Consider the following 19,969-nt stretch of genomic DNA (forward strand, 5'->3'; position numbering starts at 1 on the left):
GAAAAGTAAATTGTTTTATTATTGCTTATTGGAAATCACAACAGCCAAAAAGATCATTAACAGCTCAGGACCAGAGAGCATGGAGGGTTTAAAAATAGAAATGTGCCTGTGCCTTGACTTGAGACTTATTCACTCTTAAGCTATTTAAGACTGCAAAATATTTGTAAGACAGTATCTTAGAAACACAATGACATAGAAATCCAGAAGATTCAGACTCGTACTGTCAGCACATTAGGGTGGGTAAGATTTTCTCCTCAGGCGTACCAACTGAAGTTGTGTCTTTGCCACAAACTTTGGGTAGCAAAGAGCAAACGGCATGTTCAGCAGTGGTTCAAAACAGGTCTACAGAGCCGCTTCCAGCTGTAATCTTTCCTACTATTGTCTGCATTTGCTCTTGGACTAAGTAAATTAGTATAATGATTTTCCTGTTTAATACATTTATACATTGGGTTTTGGCCTTTTTTGTTTGTTTGTTTGGGTTTTTTTGTATTCTTTGATCAAAGCAGGGCTGGGAAATGGGATTTTGAATTTTGTGGCAGAAGCATGCCGAGAACAGGCTGAATGCCTGTTGTGGGTATACTGTCGTGTCAATACAGACTTCAGCTGTATTTGTACAAATACAAATATTACTGTCTTTCATCAAACCTAGCCCATATGGTAGCTATGAGTCACATTGAGGTATGTTTGGTTATTTCTTGGTCACTTCCAGATCCCTGCTTATCTATTAACTCCCCCTCCCACCCTTCCAGTGAATTCTTACTAGCATAAAAATTAACATAATCCTGCCTCAAATTTGCTATCGGTAAAACCAAAACTTGTTTCTATTTGCATCACAACTATGAAAAAATATTCATGAAAAGTACCACAACTGCACTACAAGCCTCCTTATGGATAGCACTATTTTATATCTAATGAACTTGTATCTACTTTTTTGTCTTTAAGAACTGACAAAACCAAACCAGTTACCAACTAAGCAGCGATTTACCTGCTTCTGGTTTTCATATCCATTATCTTGGATAACAAGAATTCCCATCTTCTAACTACATTTCATTAGTTAGTTAGACCATTAATATTTCTGGCTAGAAAGGGAGAATTAGTATGAAGCCTCATGCTTTTAACAGGACAGTTAAATGGGGAGACAGCAAATCAGGCTCCAAGCCCAGCTTTGCTTGTACCGGTCCCACAAGGCAATAAAAATGTGACATACATGGTGTAGCCATTCTGTGTCCCTTCGGAGCTGAATTCAGTGAGACACAGTTGAAGGAATCCTAGAGTTTCATTCCTGTAGTTCTACCATCCCATTCTTTTCTTAATAATCAATAAATTTTTCCATTTAAATGAACAAAGCAAACAGCATTCTTCCTCATTACGAGCCCATTTCAAATGTCTTAGCGAAAGATCTTAAATGTTACATTTTGCTACGTGCCTAGCACTAAAATCAGAAGGAAATTAAACCTCCCAGGCTAAGATACATCAGTTAATATTCAGTGTCTACGGTGCAGCTATCCACGCCTGTGCTAGAAGCCAGACCTCCCCTCGTGCTCTTGGAGACAGACGCATCTTAGGTGGGATTCACTTGATCTCAGAGTGAGTATCTGAAGCAGCTCAAACTCACAATTCATTCACCTTGGGCATTGTTAGGAAGATGTCTGTCAACGTCCGTACCTGCGCGCAAATCTCACTTCTGGGCTCTGTTGGCTGAGTACAAGGAGCACTGGAAGGGGCAGCGCAGGTCCAGGTTTAGCAAACCGTAACACCAGCTTCTATATTTCTCAAATTCAACAGTACTCAGAGTTGCACGCTCAGAGCACAAGGAGGATTGGGAACAGAACCTGTCCCACAGGAGAAACTCTTGCATATTTCAGTTTATTTCAAATAAGTGTTCAAAGGAAAAAAAATAACCCGAACTAAAACAGGTTTAGTATATATTTGCTTTTCTTAAAAAATGATTCCATGAAAGTTTTATAGTTATCTAAGTAGCAATACAGTATTTTATATACAAAATTCCATTTCAAACAATTTACTGTACAAAAGAAAGTATAAGCAACTGTTACTGTTTCATGATTTCAGCAAGTAATGAAAAATTCTCATGTGTTCAGGATATAGTTCTACCATTTACAGGAATGTCAGTATTAAGTTGGGAATACTTTCGGATAAGTATTTACAGATGAAATCCTCTCCGAGGAAGTTCCCCTAAGATTTCTCTTCAGAACAGGTAGTTCATGTTTGGCTTTCTTCTGGATCTTTTGGGCTACCAAGGAATGAGAGGAAGAACACTTTTCCAACAAGATGTTTGGACAGAATTCTGCTTGACTTATTCCCACTCACAGTCCTATTGCAGTCAGCGGGCCTGATCTGGTAAACACTTACTCACCAGGCGTAATGCTTCTTGTGTGAATAAATCAGGCAGGATTTGGCCCTACAGTAGTAAGCTACCATGTTACAAATTTTACAAATAGTGACATTCCTGCAAGTCAAAATACAACAGAAACAAGAGTTAACAAAATATAAGCCCTTTATTAATAAAAATCTTTGGTTGGATCAATATTTTAAATAAGCTTCAAGAATATTTGGTTAATACCATTTTCTTTCTTCCACATAATTTTTCTGCTACCTTCTTTGGACAGACTACAGAAAAATATCAAGTTCATCACATACTTTAAAACAAATAAATATATCAAAAGCTAAATATGGCATTTTTAAAGTTCTAGCATTAATCTTTAAATTAGTTTGGCAAAGAAAAAAGAAAAGAAGAAAGAAATAACTAATTCTTGAAAACAGTCTTTGACATTTGGTTTTGTAACAAACCATACAGTAGTTAGACTTTAAAGAAATCTTTCATTTTTATTCTATTTTTCAGTTTTATATTTGTAATGCAAGTGCCATGAACAAGACAAAGCAATAAAAGAAATGAGGTTAATTGCACCAATATTATTTGGAAGTGCAGTTTATCGTTTGACAAAGCAAAACTAAAATGTACTATGCTTAAAAAGAGTTGTACTGATGGGATTGAGCTAGGCATTGTAAGTAGGGATTTCAGACTTACACTTTAAGGAAGCTCCTTGTACAAAAAAGTATTTTTAAGACAAAAGAAAAGTCCTGTAACTAACTGAAGGTCTGGTCCTGTAGCCCCAGTGCAGGCAAAACTTCCATTGAAGACAGTAAGTGGGATGTATTCTGAATTTACTCCTCTGGGAAATGCCATTCAACAGCAGAAAGTCTGCAGGAGCAACTGGCTGGGAAAAGTGGGTGCAGACTCCTTTCTCCTGCAGAGAACAGAGGGCTACAGAGAAAAACCTGGCTGAGAAAGGGATGTGCTAAACCCATGGGCAAAAGGGACTTTCCTCAGCAACAACAGTGCCCGAGTACTAGGCAGGGCAGTGTGAGTCACTGTAGCTCTATGTGTGCTCTTTAGTTCAGGGCATTTATCAAAACGCTCTGTGATCACCTACCTGCTGGGAGGCTCTCCAAAACTGTGCTGCTCTGCCCAGCCACAAGTGAGGCATTGCTGGGGGCCTGGACCAGATGACCTTTAGAGGTCCCTTCCAATCCAAACCATCCTATGATTCTATGACTGCTCAAACACAGCTGCTGCAGTCTGGGGCACTGAGGTACCTTCATCCACATCAGTCGCTCACTGATAAAAACCAACTTTTCCAGATTCACTTTTCTGATGTTTATGAAGACAGCAGTGCCCTGGAGGGGGCCCTGGGTACACAGCAGATTGCCACAAGTGCCCCACACGCTGGTGTGACACTACAGCTCAGCGAGAGCTCCGCTGGTTTCAGACCTGCAGGTTCAAACACAGACGTTTGCCCGCAGAGCTAAACCCTGTCCTGGAAACAGAGTCAGCCTGGTGGGCTCAGCATGGTTTCCCTCCCGCCAAAAGGAATACTAGGGCACAACCTGAAGCTGAGTTTGCATATACTTTATCGAGTTATCCCATGGACCTTCAAGCCTGGGGTTCCAAAAATATTTTGAATTAGTATTATTATTACTTAAAATGTACCTTAATTTAATTACTTCATTAATAGGCTAAGGTCAGATTCTCAGAGAATATCTCTATCAAGACATACTAAGTACCTGCATTTATTAATGCACACCAATGTCAATAGTGTTACCTAACGATGAAATATAAAAATTCCCTGCATTACTGCTTGTGCAAAACAAAAAACCCCAACATTATCAGAAATAGAATGTGGTCCTCCATATTTGTAAGAAGAGCATTTCTCACAAAGATGGGAGCAAAATGGCAGCACATCCTTCAACATGCACCAGGTTGTCCATTAATCGAGTCCTGCCCTTTACGCGATGGCTTGTGGATCAGTGGAATGCCCCAACACACCGAACTCCCTCCTCTTCTATACGTCAAGAGGATACGAATGGCAGGAGGACAAGCTCCCACTGTGGCTCCTGGAGAGTCTGGGGCTGTGATTGTTACAGTTTTCACCTTTTTTCTTGTCCTTGTCTTTCCAGGTTTCTAGCATTTGCAGCTTCCCTTGCTCTTCTCTCATGAAGACCTCCACCATGAGAACCTTCTCTTTATGAATCTGCTGACTAATGTCCTTGGGAATGTCTGGGATAATCCAGTCAACAAAGTCACTCATAAACATGACCAAGTTCTGAAAACGAAATTGTGAGAAAATGTCAGAGAGGCCAAATGAAGGGATGACTGTAGCAGGAGGGGCCATTTTTGGAGTACTTCGAAAGGAAGAATCAAGAAAGGACAATTATTTGAGTTGGGCTCAACTGCATGTCTGAAGCCTGATACGGAGCCAAATTCACCTCAACTTACTGTTCATGCTGGAAGTAGAGAAAAATGGCAGGCACAGATCTCTGATTTACCTGCAAATGCTGTCACAGCCCCGTAGAAATCCAAAGGAAATACTGTCACTGATAAAGGGTTTACGAGTTTTACATCAGAAAGGCAGAAGCAAATAGCAGGGGTAGAATGATGAAAGTTGGTAAAACACACTTCAAGTAAATGTTTCTGATTTTAAACCCTTGATTCAATGAGAGAGAGGTCTTTCACAAAAAGGTGCATATTTTACCCCTCCCCCCTCCAAAAAAAAAGGGAATAAAAATTTTGCAACTGGTAGCTGGTTGTTTAGATGAGGCAGACTTAAAACACTTGTGCCACAATACCCAGCATCGCTGCTGTGACCGAATAATGTCATTTAGTGAAAAATGACAAGACTTTGCCTTCTTGTTCAGGTGCAAGTTAAACTCTAACTGGGAATATTTTGGATGTTTCATTTCTTGTCTAGGTCTAGAATAGATATTGGATGAAATTTATGCTGCTTCAGTGAAATTGTTCATGTTCTACTGGAAAAACTGGTGGAATCTGATTATGTGCTTTGCTGCTTGCTAAGGTCATTAAGTTGCTTTGGCATCAAACCAGTTCAGGGAATCCCTAGGGATACATTTTTCCACTGAGGATATACCTGGGCCTGGTGAGTGGGAAGAAGAGGGTGAATGAGGATGGGAAAATTTCTTTGCTTTCCCATGAGACAGCTGAGAGAGAAGATCCCTTCTTTGGCCTAATAACTTATTTCCAAAGCTGCCCTGCCTTATGTAGCTGAAGAAATAAAGATAACACTTTTTCTTTCTCACATAAAAAGTGCCTGCAGTATAACCTACCTGGAAAACTATCACAAATGCTAATCTTGCTGCTAGGACAGCCCAGAAATCCTTTGAAATGTCATACTTGTTTTCAGACCAGGGGGGTTCTCGATAGTCTTTGTATCTGCAAAACAAGACTCAGTAAATCAGTGATGTCATTCAGAAATTTTAGCACCATGAGGATTTAATAGTTGAAGAGTAAATCCAACTGTCTAAAAGCAAGTTCACTATTACAGCACGACACTGTATTAACTGCTCAGAAACAAGACACACCTGAACAGGTTTTACTCAACATTAAAGGTCTTCAATCTTAACACCCTATGATTAAAACAAATAATATCAATTCTGCATACAGAGTAAACTACACAGCTCAGGTAATTTATTTTCTTTTCGGATTGGCAAAAAAATCCCCCAAAATATATTTTTAAGACTGATTTTAAAGACAAAAATACTGATCTCAGATCCATCGAGTGTTATGCTGATGGTGTTCTTGTTCACCATTAGCAAAAGATCACAGCTAAATTTTGCCGTATAGAAAGGTGAGAATTTTGCCTTACCTATGGCTTACAGAAAATCTATGTGCTAATCAACAATAACTTGTTAGAAATGGGAGCAAGAAAAATAGATTCAATTTAAAACCATAGCATCCTGTAAATATTTTGAAAGAATTAGGGCTCCATATTTTCAAATTATTTTAAAATCCCTGGAATATGGAAGAAATGATGGGATGAGAAGAAGAAAAAGGCTGGGACTAGAAAGGAGATAAACCTGGCATTTTTTAATTGGACCATGACATTAATACTTCTGTTCTGTAAATTCTGTGCTAAAAACATGTTTGCCAACCTCATTTATCCTGTACCTGGAGACCACCAGAAGGAAACCAGGAGAAAGTAAGAGCAAGCAAAGCTAATACATATTTGGGTGTTTTTTTTCTTTCATCTCAAGAGTGATTTTTCTGTTTAGCGGTCATTTCAGCAGTTCAACTTGCACTCTTGACATTTAAAAAGAATATAAATTAAAAAATAATATGATTATAAAGATGGAGGCTTCTCCTGGTCAGTATGTGTAAATTTTTAGTATATGTATACTAAAGTCATCTTTTTTTTTTTCTCCCATGGAATGTCTCTTCCCTCCTTGTTGTCCTCCTCCTCTTCTTACCCTCATTGTTCCCCTTTCAGGCTTGCTGGTCTAAGTGCTTTCACTGTTGCATTTGGCTTTGGTCCCCAGTTCTAAGCATTAAAACATTTGTTTTTAAATATTATGCATATCTGAGTAAGCCTAGGGAAAGCATGCATTTTAGCACAGACCTAGATTGCTTCATAAGCTCAAATATGCAACAATAATTTTCCTTTAAAAATGAAAAGACTATGTAGAAATTGTTACAGGCATGGAGACTTCTGTGCAATGACACTTTAAGTTGGTCTTAAGTTCCAGTGCAGATAAAGATGCTATTACTCTCATCAGGAATTGCTACAGAAACTGGACAAAAAAAAGATACGTACTCTGACATCATGGCTATAACATCAATAGCACATGACACAACATGACATCACAGTAACATCATTTTGTTCCCTTAAAGCATCATTGTGCTGTTTATCATTATTTACCTCCTTTCCTGAAAAAGGGATTACATAGCAATAAAAATCTCTGCATGGATAAACACTGAATTTAACAATGCTAATCTCTATTTCCCAGACTAAGCAGTACGTCAGGGTTTGTGGCTGCTTAATATGTAAGCCAAGATGTTCCAGGCAAAGGATCCATCTGACGTAAGAGGCCACCAAGGTGCTAAAAAGGTACTGAAAATACAAGGCACCTGCCCCAGGAATGTAAAAGTTTGTCTTGTTCTTAGTCAGCTGTGAAAATACTTAAAATCAGTTATCATTCAGGAGAGTACCTGCATATCTGAACCTCGTAGCCAAGATCCATGGGGTCGTTTGGAGCTGTTCCTGCTTGAAAATCGCTGACATTAAAAGAAGATAGTGTATGGTTCACGAAGCCATGCATGGTGCCATTCTCACTGTACATATACAGGTACACGAGGCGTGGAATGAAGTCGGATGTGAATGAGATCACAAATGCCTAAGCCATAAGAGTAAAGAGTGAGCGCAATATTCAGGCAGTGGTTAAGTTAATAATATCCTCAAGCATGTCTGGCCCAGACAACTCGCGCAACACGGGGGCTGCTTCAGAAAACAAGGCTGGGGCAACTGCAGTCCACAGGGCCCTAAAAATGGAGTATTCACTCCTGCAACAAGGTTGTATTTACTGCTGGCTCTCCCAAGTTGCAGAATATTAGATGGAATAGTTCCATGACGACAGAGATTTCCACATGGATTACAACTTGAACTCCCCAGGGCATGAAGAGGCCATACCCCCCAGCACCAGAGGAAAGCAAAACCCAGCACTGCTTCCCCATGCCCCAGATGCATTGTATAGGGTCCAACTGATCGATTTCCAAGTACTTTTCTGTTCTGCAAACAACTGACAGTGAATTGACTCTATAAATTCTCATTGTGTTACAAAAGGCCATTAATTGTATGTGTTTTTTAACTCCATCAAGATAAAAGGATGAGCAGACTGAGCCCAGTTTTATTTTTATGGTCATTAAAATTGCATTTTATTTGGTTATTTTAAAAGGTCTTCTAAAAACATCACACAGAAAATGCAAGACAGCCAGTTCGGCTGAGTTCTTCATAACCAGCCTTTCTCATTTATCATTATTATGAAACATTCTCACTGGCATAAATCTCAAGTACATGTGGAACAAACACTGTACAGAATGTTTTACTTATATTATGGTAAAGAGAGGTAGTACATAGATCAAAGAAGGAAAAGTAACACTGGATAATGACGAAGAGAGACTACACGGAAGAGAAAAAAAATAGAGAAATTATTTCCAAAGGAAAAGAGCAGAAATGGTAAAGACTGTTTAAGGCAGCATACCAAGTAACCAAAAGAACGGATTGGCCATAGCACAACAGACACCTGTGGGCAAAATGAAGGGATTTCCAGTCTGGATAATGGTGAAAAAACTGAGAGGGCTGGTGGGCACGTGGCTGTAAACCCTCCCTGTTCTGCTGCATTGCAAACATGTTGTCAGGTTGTTATTCAGCTTTTTCTTTTTCATCTTTCCCTAGGGAGGGTGCAATGAAGATGATCGTTGTGGATGTCTATTCATATAGAGTATTTGATAAGTACATACATGAATATATTAAGGCATGCTGAAGTTTTCTAAAGGGCTGAGATGTTCAGTAAACGAAATATTTTCATGGATTTTCAGAGCTACCTGAGTGACAGCAATGCAGTCCAAGGCCAGATTTTTCAATGGAAGGACACTGCTCTCTGAGGAGCTGAACTAATTCACACTCAGTTGACTACCAGACCCTAAATAGGTTTCAGCATCGAAATTAAAAAATGTGTCACCTTAGTGATAGTTTTTAAAAAAAACAAAAGTAAGAACTGTGGCCTTATTTATTTGAAGGGTAAAATTGTTCTATGAAAACATTCTGGAAAAAAGCTGCAATGACTACTATTTTATGTTATTGCTACTACTACCACAACTCTAAAATAAACACAACATCTGATGCACTGATATTTTGAAAATTTTCTAAATCATATACTTCCCCTTGTTTTTAAGGAATTTATGCTGAAATAAAACTAATGGAGCAGAATGGAAAAGCCAGCCTACTTAATTAAAATTGTATTCATGCCGAATTACTTACATTTATGATGACAGCAAGCTTTCCAATACCTCTGAGGATATTATACCAGATTCCTAAGGAAGGAGACAAACATGTAAATGCCGGTCCACTCAAAATCAGATAAATGACATTTTTAGTTACAGTGTTAGAAGCACTTATGACTGTGCCAAATGACAGTTGTATTTTAAATTAAAAAAAAAAACCTAATTATAAGAGATTGATATAATGACCTGGAAGCAAAGGGAGCCCAACTCTGTCTTCCAAAGCTATGTTTGGGCACCTATTTTTTAAAAGTTTTAAGGCTCGTGTGAGACAGAGGACTGCTGGCATTGGTAGAAAAGAAAAACATAACGAAATTTCATTCAGACTTCTCAAATGCTTGAGGAGACTAAGAAAGCTACAGATGGGGAGCTGGAACCTCCACACACCTCGTGCAGAACATACGGGTCTACCAGCTTTAAGGATCTACCTGAATCTGTCTCTACAATTTCTTATCACTTTTGATCCTACCTCAGTTTCAAGAAAGCAAAGCTCCAGTGGAGCCACTTGATGAGGTGTTTACATTTGCATCTAGAAACCATACAGATACAGGTTTCCTCAGCATGGGCTCAGTGTGTATGAAATGTAATACCAACCAGCCCCATACTGACTGAGGTTCAGCCCCTCTGGATTTAGTCTGAGGATGATGCATGAAGTCCCAGAGGTCTGCCCTTTCCCCATCTCCAGGTCCCATTCCTCACGGACAGGCTTCTCTGAGGTCTACACAGAGTGCTGATTTAGCAGACGTGGTTGTGCACCCTTGTGCCTGGTGTCTCTAACAGCCTTTTGGACACTGGTGACAGCTTGAAAATTTCTCCTTAGCTGAAGTACTTGAACTGTAAGATTCAGTCTTGATGGAGAAACCCAGGGCTGCTACCAGATCTGCGTGGTCACAGCCCTGATGAGCCACTCTCCTGCGTCTGAAGGGGAAGGAAGATGTAAGAGGCTTTACACAGGGTGACATCCCTGGAAGACTCTCCTGGCCTGGCCACATCCTCTGCTTGTTAACTCATACTTCATGTAGCTTTAGTCACCTGGCACAGCATACAGAAGCCAGCCTGGACAGAGTACAGAAGTGAACTTCAGGAAAAGATATTGAAGTATCAGTGGAAGCAGAGGTAGACCTCTGTTGGCTGCCAGTAGTTACCCACTGCCTTTAGCACATGGAACCTTCATCCTTTCCTGATTCTGCTGACGCTGGCCCTAAAAACTTGTCTGGTTTGTCCGTGGCCATCTCACAGTCTCTGAATTCGGGATGTCTCTGAAAGAAGTGGGGTTCTTTCACCCACAAGAGTGGGACTGAATTGCAATAAATTGCAATCAACGCCTTCTCAAAACCAAAAAAAAACCCTCAAAAACCCACCACTGACAAAAAACCAACACCCCTCCATGATCTCCACCAACAACCTTAGCCTGCAGCACCAAATAAGCCAGCCACAAACCACCCCAAAAGCAATGTCATGGTAAAGGCAATAGCATGGCAAAACATGATGCGTGCTTCCAACCCAGGATGATCCTGGTGCACAAGGATGAGCCCAAGGGAAAACCCTCCTTGCACAACACCAGAACAAACACTGAGTTTCGTACAGATCGTACTGCTCTTGCTGACTGGCTCTGTAATACAAACAATTATTTTAATGACCTTTTTAGTTGTAAGTAACCCCCATTTGGGAGCAACAGCTTCCTCATTATATACACCCACAGCTGTTAGCCCCCGCAGGAAAGGGAGGACTGGTCCGTTGTCACTGTCTCACTGCAGAGCCCAGTTCCAGCTAGATTCACTGCAGCTTTCAAGCCTCACCCTTCCAACATTCATGCTGAATAGGGATGAAGGGATACATTGACCCACAGACTTTTGAGTCTCTTCTTGCTCCCAAGTGTATTTTTCCAGGCCAGCCCAGAGTTATTAAATGCAGAAATTTTTGCTTCTGCAAGAAAACTGCATTGCCAGAAAGAACTGTTGATGTGCAAACCATGCGAGATATTTCGCTGTTGTATTGATCATTTTGATTTGAAAAGTGATACTGTTTGCTTAATAAAATATTAATCTGAATTTAAAGCTCTGGTCTTTCCATTTTAAAAGTAAAGCCTCAATAAGTTATGACAGTTCACAGTTAAGCCACAGTCTAAAGTTTTGAATTTTCCTATAAATATCTTCCTGTTAATGAAACTAACTCAGCATAATAATATCCTGCCATCAATCCAGGAATAAACAAACAGGGATAACAATAGCAATGTGCACTTACCTATATCCTTTGCTCTGACTGCTACCGGTCTCCTCAGCTCAGTAACAAATTTTTTCGCATCTAGACGGATTTCAATGATGTTGTTCAACAAAGCAAACAAAGGCGCCAGCGGGAAGGATGCAACGAACAAAGTTACAAACCCAAACTGAATAACTGAAAAGGAAAAATAAACCATTTCAATGGCTGTGGTCAGTATTTATCAAATGCATGCATCATCATGTCGGTGCCAACCCCCAAATTCTACCAAGATGACACATGCTAGGAGACTAAATGACATTTTCTGTGTCAGGCACAGTTTGCCTGGCTACTGCTCCATTCGGGCACTGAAGGGCCCGTTGCCCCTCTTGCAAAAGGCAAGGCAAAGTAACCAGAAGGATGGCAAAGCTCCTAAACCAATTTTGCCGTGGGAGAGGCTGGCACAGGAGCGATCTGAAGGAGTATGGCAGTGACCATGTTAGCTCCACATAAACTTGTCACGCTCCACCCAGCAGGTTTTTAGACCTCACCAGTCCCACTGGAAGCTTTCTCTTCTGAAGTATAGAAACTTCTGGGCTTTGAAAACGGGCGCTACTGATTCTCTGCCTTTCCTGGGAATAATTTGCTTCCTACAACCTGGGATCTTACTTGCTTTTGTTTGGTGAGGACATCACTTTGATGTCATCCTCCTCCTGGTACTGTTAGTGTCCCATCTTTCTTTTTCTCTGTTCCTTCCAATTGCTGATGTCAGTAACTGCACCTTTTCTTATTTTTAGGAATGGACAGCATGACCTCGTAGTCCGTACTGTTAAATTTCAATCTGTTTCAACTACTCTGAACATCAAGGTCATCAGATATTCTAATGTGCCTCTGCATTTACTGAGCACGCCAATTTTTGGTATTAGTATGCTTCATTGTCCTTTACGACTATTTTTGCCTAGTAATTCCTTAAAATATTAAATAAAGTTGCTCTTTTAAGACAGAACCTTCAGGAATGTCTGATACTGCAGCAAACAGCATGATGTTGAAGAGTTCGCAGCCTTTCCAAGATTGAAAATAGGAAAAGAAATGTAGTTGCACAGCTGCAGCAATGTAGAGCTAATATCCAGTGCTTAAATAATACATTACTTAAAAAACCCATTATATATGAGCTGTCAAGTACAACCTAGTCTACAGGCACCTATCTCTCTCAGATTTAGTCCAGATTTTAGAAAAAAAGAAACAATCTGGTGTCAGAATACATAGTGGAAATGATCAAACCTGAATTAAGTAACTAATTTCCAGTGTAGGGTACAACTGATGATAAAACACGCCTCACATTCTCAAGTTCATGCCATTTAATCCTTTGCATTTGAAACTTGACAGTGGCATGCATGTCACATGGCTTGAAAGAAAATATCTAAAACAGTGCTGAAGGAAGGTGTCAGGAACAGCAGAGAACACAATTCAGCCCTGAAGCAGCCAGTGGCTGGCTGAAACATGCTGCAGTCCAAGACTGTACATTTTAATAATTAAGTTATGTCTCATATCCACTGTCCACTGAATCGACAGTTCAAAACCCTCAGCTCTCCCAATTAGAACAATTACGGTTTAAAATGCCTTCTTTCCACCTCACTCACTCATTTCCATATATTCAGGGGTAAGTCCAGCGAAAGGCTCCAGGTTATAGTCCACTTCATAACGCTGCTTTTTTTTCATGTGCTCTTCATGGTCTAAAGAACGCCGACGCTTTAATTTCATGTATCGTATAAATTTCTTCATTTTTCTGGGGGAAATGGAAATGATTCCGTTAGCGTGCCATTTTGGTCACAGTGCCCGTTTTTCAGTTCTTTTACATTATCAGACACAATAAGCTCCATACTATCCTCATAAAAACTGTGCAAGAGCCACCGTGCACTGAAGTATCAGGGATGATCATACATAGGTGCTGTAACACGGTGTGAGCGAGCCACATGTTCAGCAAGTATTACAAGTCTTGCTAACCTGTAGGAAAGCCATAGGTTGCCCAACACTTTTCACAGACATCTGCATTGCTGGATGCAGCTGCAATTTGCAACACAGCAGACACAGGCTTACTGCAAAAATCTTGCGGGTAGCTCGTGAACCACGTTCATGTCACGGGGCAGCAGATATACAGCGTACTGCCCACACGTTTAAAACAAACAAACAGACAAAAGTTGCTACTTACGGGATGCCAATCTCAAACAAATTGTTCTGAATCAGCTGCTTGCCCAACATGATGATACTGAGCTGGATGCACAACTCCATCAGGCAACCGCCTGGAGCACACTAGGGTGGACAGGGGAAATGCCAGTCAGAAACCTGCTGCATCCCTGTGGCAGGGGCAGCTGCTCCCACCCAGCGTGATCACAGACAGGCTGGAAACGCAATTACCTCTTCCATTCGGAAAGAATGGAAAATGTAGACGTAGTCTCCTGGACGTCCAACAAATCTAGGGCACAATAGTTAGGATTATAAACTTAATATGTATTTTATACTTGCATATTTGATTCCTAAATTTATGTCAAACTCTACGCCTTTGAGTGAGACCACCTAACCTTTAGTCCTGAAAAAGTGAGTAAGAATAATTATCTTTGATTTTGTTTTACTGAGTAAGCCCTGTTTCCTGAGTAAACAACTCAGTAAAACTGCAAGTCTTGTGTCCTACAATATTATAGGCACACCTTGGCAGAAACCCTCTGTGGTAATCCTCATTTCTCTTGCATTAGCTGGAACATGCCACGCGGAGTATTTATTTTAGCCTCGTGCTTTCATGCTGGTTGCAAAAAGAGAGATGAAACTTGCTATGATATAAAGTTAGGAGTGGTAAATAGACAATGGTAATTAGCCTGATGGGGGATTGTATCTAAACATACAAAGCTATCTTTACGAAATGGTTTTAACAAATTTGAAACAGCAAAGTACCAGGTCCCTGCTTTATCCCATGAGGCTGCAGATTTTTGGGGTCAATACTGAGTTTTTAAAGCAGATTTACCTTATCACCCAACTACGGTCTTGGCTCAGCTACAGCTGCCCCATAAGCAACATGCTGAAACCCTGAGCAGCCGTTTGCGTTACTCACCGGCCTTTGAAGAAAGCGACGTAGAAAATGGGTGTGTAGGCATTGACAAATTTCAGCAGGAAAGCCTTAAAAATCAGCCGCTCTTCAAAATTTTTGTCAGTTTTTGGCACCTCTGGAACCAATGTGATATGGATAAGAAATGTTAAGGAATTATCCTACCTGCAACATTTCAAGATCTTATAAATGTGGACTTTGGAAAACATCAGCCATCTTTTAAACAAAGAGGTGTATATTTATAGCAATATATATTATTAAAGCAATATGGCCTCACTGAGGTCAGTGGTCAATCTGCTGGGCATCAACACCATTCAGATGTGTTACAACAGTAATTCCAATTTTATCACACATCTGGCTGACCTCCATGACAATCATTTGAAGATGGACAAGAACTTACCTGAAAAGACTTCTGGACCTTTTGTCACTGATGCTTTTTGGAAATTATTTTTAAAAGATTTATTTTTTCTACAGTGTTTTTTTTGCACTCCATAATTTTGCATTTCTTGACATATCTTATGCCAATTAAAAAACGACAGAAAATGAAAACGGATTTTGCATGATACAGAAGAGTGAAGCCTAAGATTAGGTATAGGAATTTCTGCTGTATCCCCACCACCCATAACTGGATTAGTGATTAGCACTGCAACTGCTGAAAGAAAAACTTTTTGCCTTTCCAAAAAGCCAAGTCCATGTGCACTTTGATGTTTATAAATAGCTGGTTGGAATTTTAGCCACACATTTGAATTTCCTAGGTTTGCTCATCATTTTGAAGTTAATCATGACAGCTAGTCATTTGTGTCCTCTCATTTAAAATGGCTCAAGCAAATATCAGTTGAAGATTTAAACCTACCGATCTGAGTTAGCCACCTTGCAATGCAGCCGTATACTTCATCCAGGATGATGATAACAACCAAATTGATGATGACTGCGGTGGCAGTGACGGTGACCCTAACGCTTGACCGGCCCGAGGGAGTAGAACTGATTGCCAGTGCAGCTGCAGTCGAGATCCGGTATATTATGACTCCAAACACTATGGCGAATGTCAGCCCAACCTGCAAGTAAGAACAGCACAGCCTCTTATGAAAGATTTAACTACAAATACTTTTCTTGGGACTTAGCAATGACCTTAACAATGGGATCTCTGGGCCACATCCCAAAGTCCACCGAACTCTGCATTAAGGATCCCAATCACTTTGATGAACTGTGGGAAAAGATCCTCTTTTGCTAGTAATTTGACCATCAGATGAAAAAATTGATACCACAGTCACATGCAAAAGGTTTTTTTTTAAAGGCACCTAAATGTAAACTACTTGCTCATATTAAAAGCATCGGTGGGCATCCTTTCAGCCCTAAGAGCAACAGCATATATACATGGTATTTGCTTTATTATAAAAGCAAGCCAGGGTTGCAGCAGAGAGGAGTATTTCAGCTTAAGTCTGCCCACAAGCCTTGAAACACCCTACTGACACCCGCTGCACTGTCATAATCCCAAACTGAAATTAAATCTCATTAAATCAACGCACCTTTGGTCAATATAAAGGTGCACAAAATCTTACTCAATTTTTCACTGCTTAAATGGAGGAACAATTTTAAAATGTGTCATATAAGACACTGATTATTCAGCTGAGAATATTAGATTTACTGCATTTACATTCCCTGAAAACAGAAATAAAAAATAAACCCAAAACCCAGCCCAAACCAGAATCTCTATCCCTCCAAAAAAACAAATGAACTCAGTTAGTCTGGTATATTCTACCCTTAGGACTCTGGCTTTTTTATCCATCTGCCAATCTGTTCCATGTTTTGAATTATTATTATTTCCTTCAAAATTTGTTTTAAATGCTGATACTTTATCAGCAAATGGAAAAAGGCTGTTCTCATCATTACGTTACCTTTTTCTTGAATTAAGTGCTCTGTTTGCAATTCTCCTGTTACGTGGTATAACCCCAAATTTGACTGACTTGTTAAAAATCCTTGCAATCAGGACTGCAATTGGCCACATCATTTTTTTCAAAAAAGTTTGGTATAAAAATGACACCATTCTTGACTTCCTGACTTCCTGACTACCTTCTGAGAGGTCACTCTGTTCTTTTTAAGCTTCATCCCATCAATGGTGGTGGTAATTTCCATTTCTGTGTCCTCATTTTTCCCCTAGCCTATTTAGGTATTCTTATTTCTTTGCTTGAAAGAGACAGCAAAGTAGAAATTCAAGCTCTTGAAAAGATTTTGGATTATAAAACAGTTAAATGCTTGAATTTTTTCACTGGGGAAAAGCCATGGTGAACCACATCAGTCTGATAAAGTCTGTCACAGTTTCACCAACAGTTCCATCACTTCTGTTCTATACAATGACTCTGTAACACAACTTTTAGGTTTTGCTGGGTGATGCTTACCATGAAGATAATGCCAACAAAATTGGTTAGATAGGCTGGAAAACGATCCTTCCATGTCAGCTTTTCTTTATCTGTCTAAAATTTGGAGGGGAAAAAAGGGTACATTTAATGAAGACAGAGTGTGTGATTTTGCACGGGACAAAAACAGAGAGGGGGAAAAAAAGGCTAGCAAATACACGACCGGTTAGAAGATGCAGACACAGTGTTTACAGTTACTATTCCACACAGGCAAATTGTTTACTGCGTATCTAGGTTCAAATTGGTCAAGCGCCTGCACTGCGAGTATAAATAAACCAGATTTTTCTGTATACTTTTTGAAGGAAACATGCAAATAGGCTGTCACAAACCATGAAGTAAGATCCCTCTTAGTCTTAAATATTTTCTTTTGCTTTCCCTAGAAAAATTCTTCTTCCTCTCTCCCTCCCCAGCTAATATTTGTAGCTTTCCAGTTGTACAAGTGGTTCTACTGAAATATAGATTAAGTATGTTACTGAGTAACTCCAAGATGAATGCACAGTTGACAGGGAATATCTTGCTTTGGTGTGTGGTAAGACTGGAAATTCCTTCCAGTGTGATTTTTAATATAAAATCCAGAATGATTTTTAAATACCTGACTACCCACGTGGAATTCAATGGACCACGCCAATACGAGTTAAGATGTGCATGTATAATAATTCTTTGTAGGATACCCTAAATCCAGTCAACTAGCCACTGCCTTGATTTGGCCAGGAAAATTTCATTTAGAACAATATTGCACATCTAGAGTCCTTCATAAGCTGTGATGCCAGGAATTGTTTCTACATACCAGAAAATAAACAACAGAAGGAACATTATGGAAGATGATGCAGAAGGAACATAAAAATATTACTCAAATTCTATTTTTATTACATGCACGTTGTCTCAGGGAAGTGCAAGCAACTCTTTCAACACACAGCCCATGCTCCACTGCACAACATAACGTCAGTCCAGGATGGTAAACCTAAGATTAGCCATGCAGTGCCATTCCCAACGCATAGAAACAGTGTCCCAAAGAGTGCTGAAGAAACAAGGGGAGGAAGGGGAAGAAACCCAGAACTGAATGTGAATATTAAACAAAGGTTCAACAGCCAAAAACAAATTGATTTGTGTCTTCCATAATTACTCATAATTTGAGTTTCTTCATAAGTTTGAATAAAAAGAACCAATTTCACCCCAGCCATGACTGTCTTAACTCTTTGTCTCCATTTGTTTGCTGTCTCTTCTGGAAAATATCGGTGCTTCTGATGGCAGTCAAAGGAAACAAAAAAAGGATCGGGCAATATAGCATTACAAAGCACTCTAAATTAATCTATATACTCTCTACTGACTCAGCATACATAGCGGTTTAGCCACAAGTGAATGCTCTATTAGTTTGCTTAAGGCTTTGTGTTTCAGCTTTATGTTAATAAAACATAACAACAGCAAAAGACAAACTCTTGCCCCAAATCCTAGGGTAGATCAAGCAATCCCGCAAAGGATATTCCCTTTCTAATTTAGGATTGTGCCCTTCTTTTTCCTTTATGGTATATAAAGTATATAATTTTTTTTTTCCTTTTAAAATATTTCTTGAAAAAAGTATGAGCAACTTCTGGTTTAGCTTTAGATATTTCTTCTTTAAGAAGATTCCCAAATCATCTTACAAGTGTTGAATTTGAACTTTAACACTGTAGATCCTAATGAAAAATAATTACCAACTCTTTCAGAAAAAACTCCTTTTCTCATGTTTCCCAAATTAGTAACATCCAGATTGAACACAGCCCAAAAAGTTATAAATAGTCTGGTTAAAAAAAAAAAATATCCTCTTTTAATTGCTCAGCTTTTGTCCTCCAGTATTTGGAGGCCACCATTCATTAATTGATTACCCTACAGTCTTCCACATTTAAGATCTGAATTCTTAATATAGCCAGAAGTACAGTGAGTTGCAGGGTTTTAGCAGAATACAACAAAGTCTGATTCAAACATTGTTTATCCACTAACTCAAATTCTTCTTCTTCTGCAGGGCTTTTTAAAGCAGTGCTGTAAGGTATTGCATGTGACACTGAACCGCTTACACACAGCACCCTATAGATTAACACAAACATACCACCATCAGCTTTGGAGCATCTTTTAAAAGGGGCCCAAGAGTACTCAAGTATAAGCACGTGACAAAATCTGACACAGATAGTTTAACACCAGTCCAATCTATATATGCTGTCTCTTCAAGCATATGTCATGTTAACATGGTTATTGCAGTTGTATTTCTATAGGTTTTTCATAAAATCCCAATTTAGGGTATGGTTCCACTCTACTGTGCTGCTGGCAGCAGATACAAAAGAGGAATTTCTGCTGACAGGTTTTGCTTATGCAGGAGCTTTTCTCTGCTTAAAAATGCATTCATACAAATGGCTGAATTCTTGCAGTTAAGGGGGAATAACTGCTGGTAGGGTGGGAACCAGGATGTGAGGGAGAAAAGGAGCTTTTTCATATCGGTCTGCTGCTGACAGACGGGAATAAGGAAGCAACTGCTTCAGCGAAAGGGCAGGGGAGCGGCTCAGAGGGATTGCACCGTCCGCTGGCAAGATGCACGCGTCCCTGGGATGGCTGGTAGCACCTTTTTCATGGTGATGTAAAGAGCAAGTTAAAAGTAAAAGCGAGCGCTACCTGATTCTGTGGAATAAAATGTTTTTAAAAGTTATGTTTTTAAAAGGCAGAAAGTTATTATCAGAGCTGGAATTCAGCAAGGAAATTGGTGTTAGTACTCTTCATTAATGCTCTAGTAGTATTTTTATTTACAAAGTCTAGCAAGACAGAGAACCTCTCCTGAGAGGCTTTAGGTACTGATACCAGCACAGAATAAGATGCTTTGCTGCAGTTTTCTCAAACTTGATTCGTTAGCCTAACAGAGGCACCCTT

The 19,969-nt window shown here is 39.6% G+C and overlaps 1 protein-coding gene across 4 annotated transcripts in view; it reads right to left on the reverse strand.

The window, feature by feature from the left end:
- Window positions 1–2,497: 2,497 nt before the first annotated feature.
- ANO1 (anoctamin 1) overlaps window positions 2,498–19,969 on the reverse strand; it is an 82,488-nt gene continuing 65,016 nt past the window's right edge. For all 4 annotated transcript variants that reach the window (XM_080404902.1, XM_080404901.1, XM_080404900.1 and 1 more), the window contains 11 exons: window positions 17,060–17,134; window positions 15,517–15,718; window positions 14,670–14,781; window positions 13,982–14,039; window positions 13,776–13,876; window positions 13,207–13,352; window positions 11,612–11,764; window positions 9,348–9,400; window positions 7,520–7,704; window positions 5,641–5,746; window positions 2,498–4,622 (listed from right to left, as the gene is read on the reverse strand). In XM_080404902.1, the coding sequence (XP_080261028.1) occupies window positions 4,362–4,622; window positions 5,641–5,746; window positions 7,520–7,704; window positions 9,348–9,400; window positions 11,612–11,764; window positions 13,207–13,352; window positions 13,776–13,876; window positions 13,982–14,039; window positions 14,670–14,781; window positions 15,517–15,718; window positions 17,060–17,134 (1,452 nt within the window). In that variant the 3' untranslated portion in view covers window positions 2,498–4,361. The remainder of the gene's footprint in view (window positions 4,623–5,640; window positions 5,747–7,519; window positions 7,705–9,347; window positions 9,401–11,611; window positions 11,765–13,206; window positions 13,353–13,775; window positions 13,877–13,981; window positions 14,040–14,669; window positions 14,782–15,516; window positions 15,719–17,059; window positions 17,135–19,969) is intronic.

The sequence above is a fragment of the Falco punctatus genome (assembly GCF_963210335.1).
Source record: "Falco punctatus genome assembly, chromosome: 10".
Lineage (NCBI taxonomy): Eukaryota > Metazoa > Chordata > Aves > Falconiformes > Falconidae > Falco > Falco punctatus.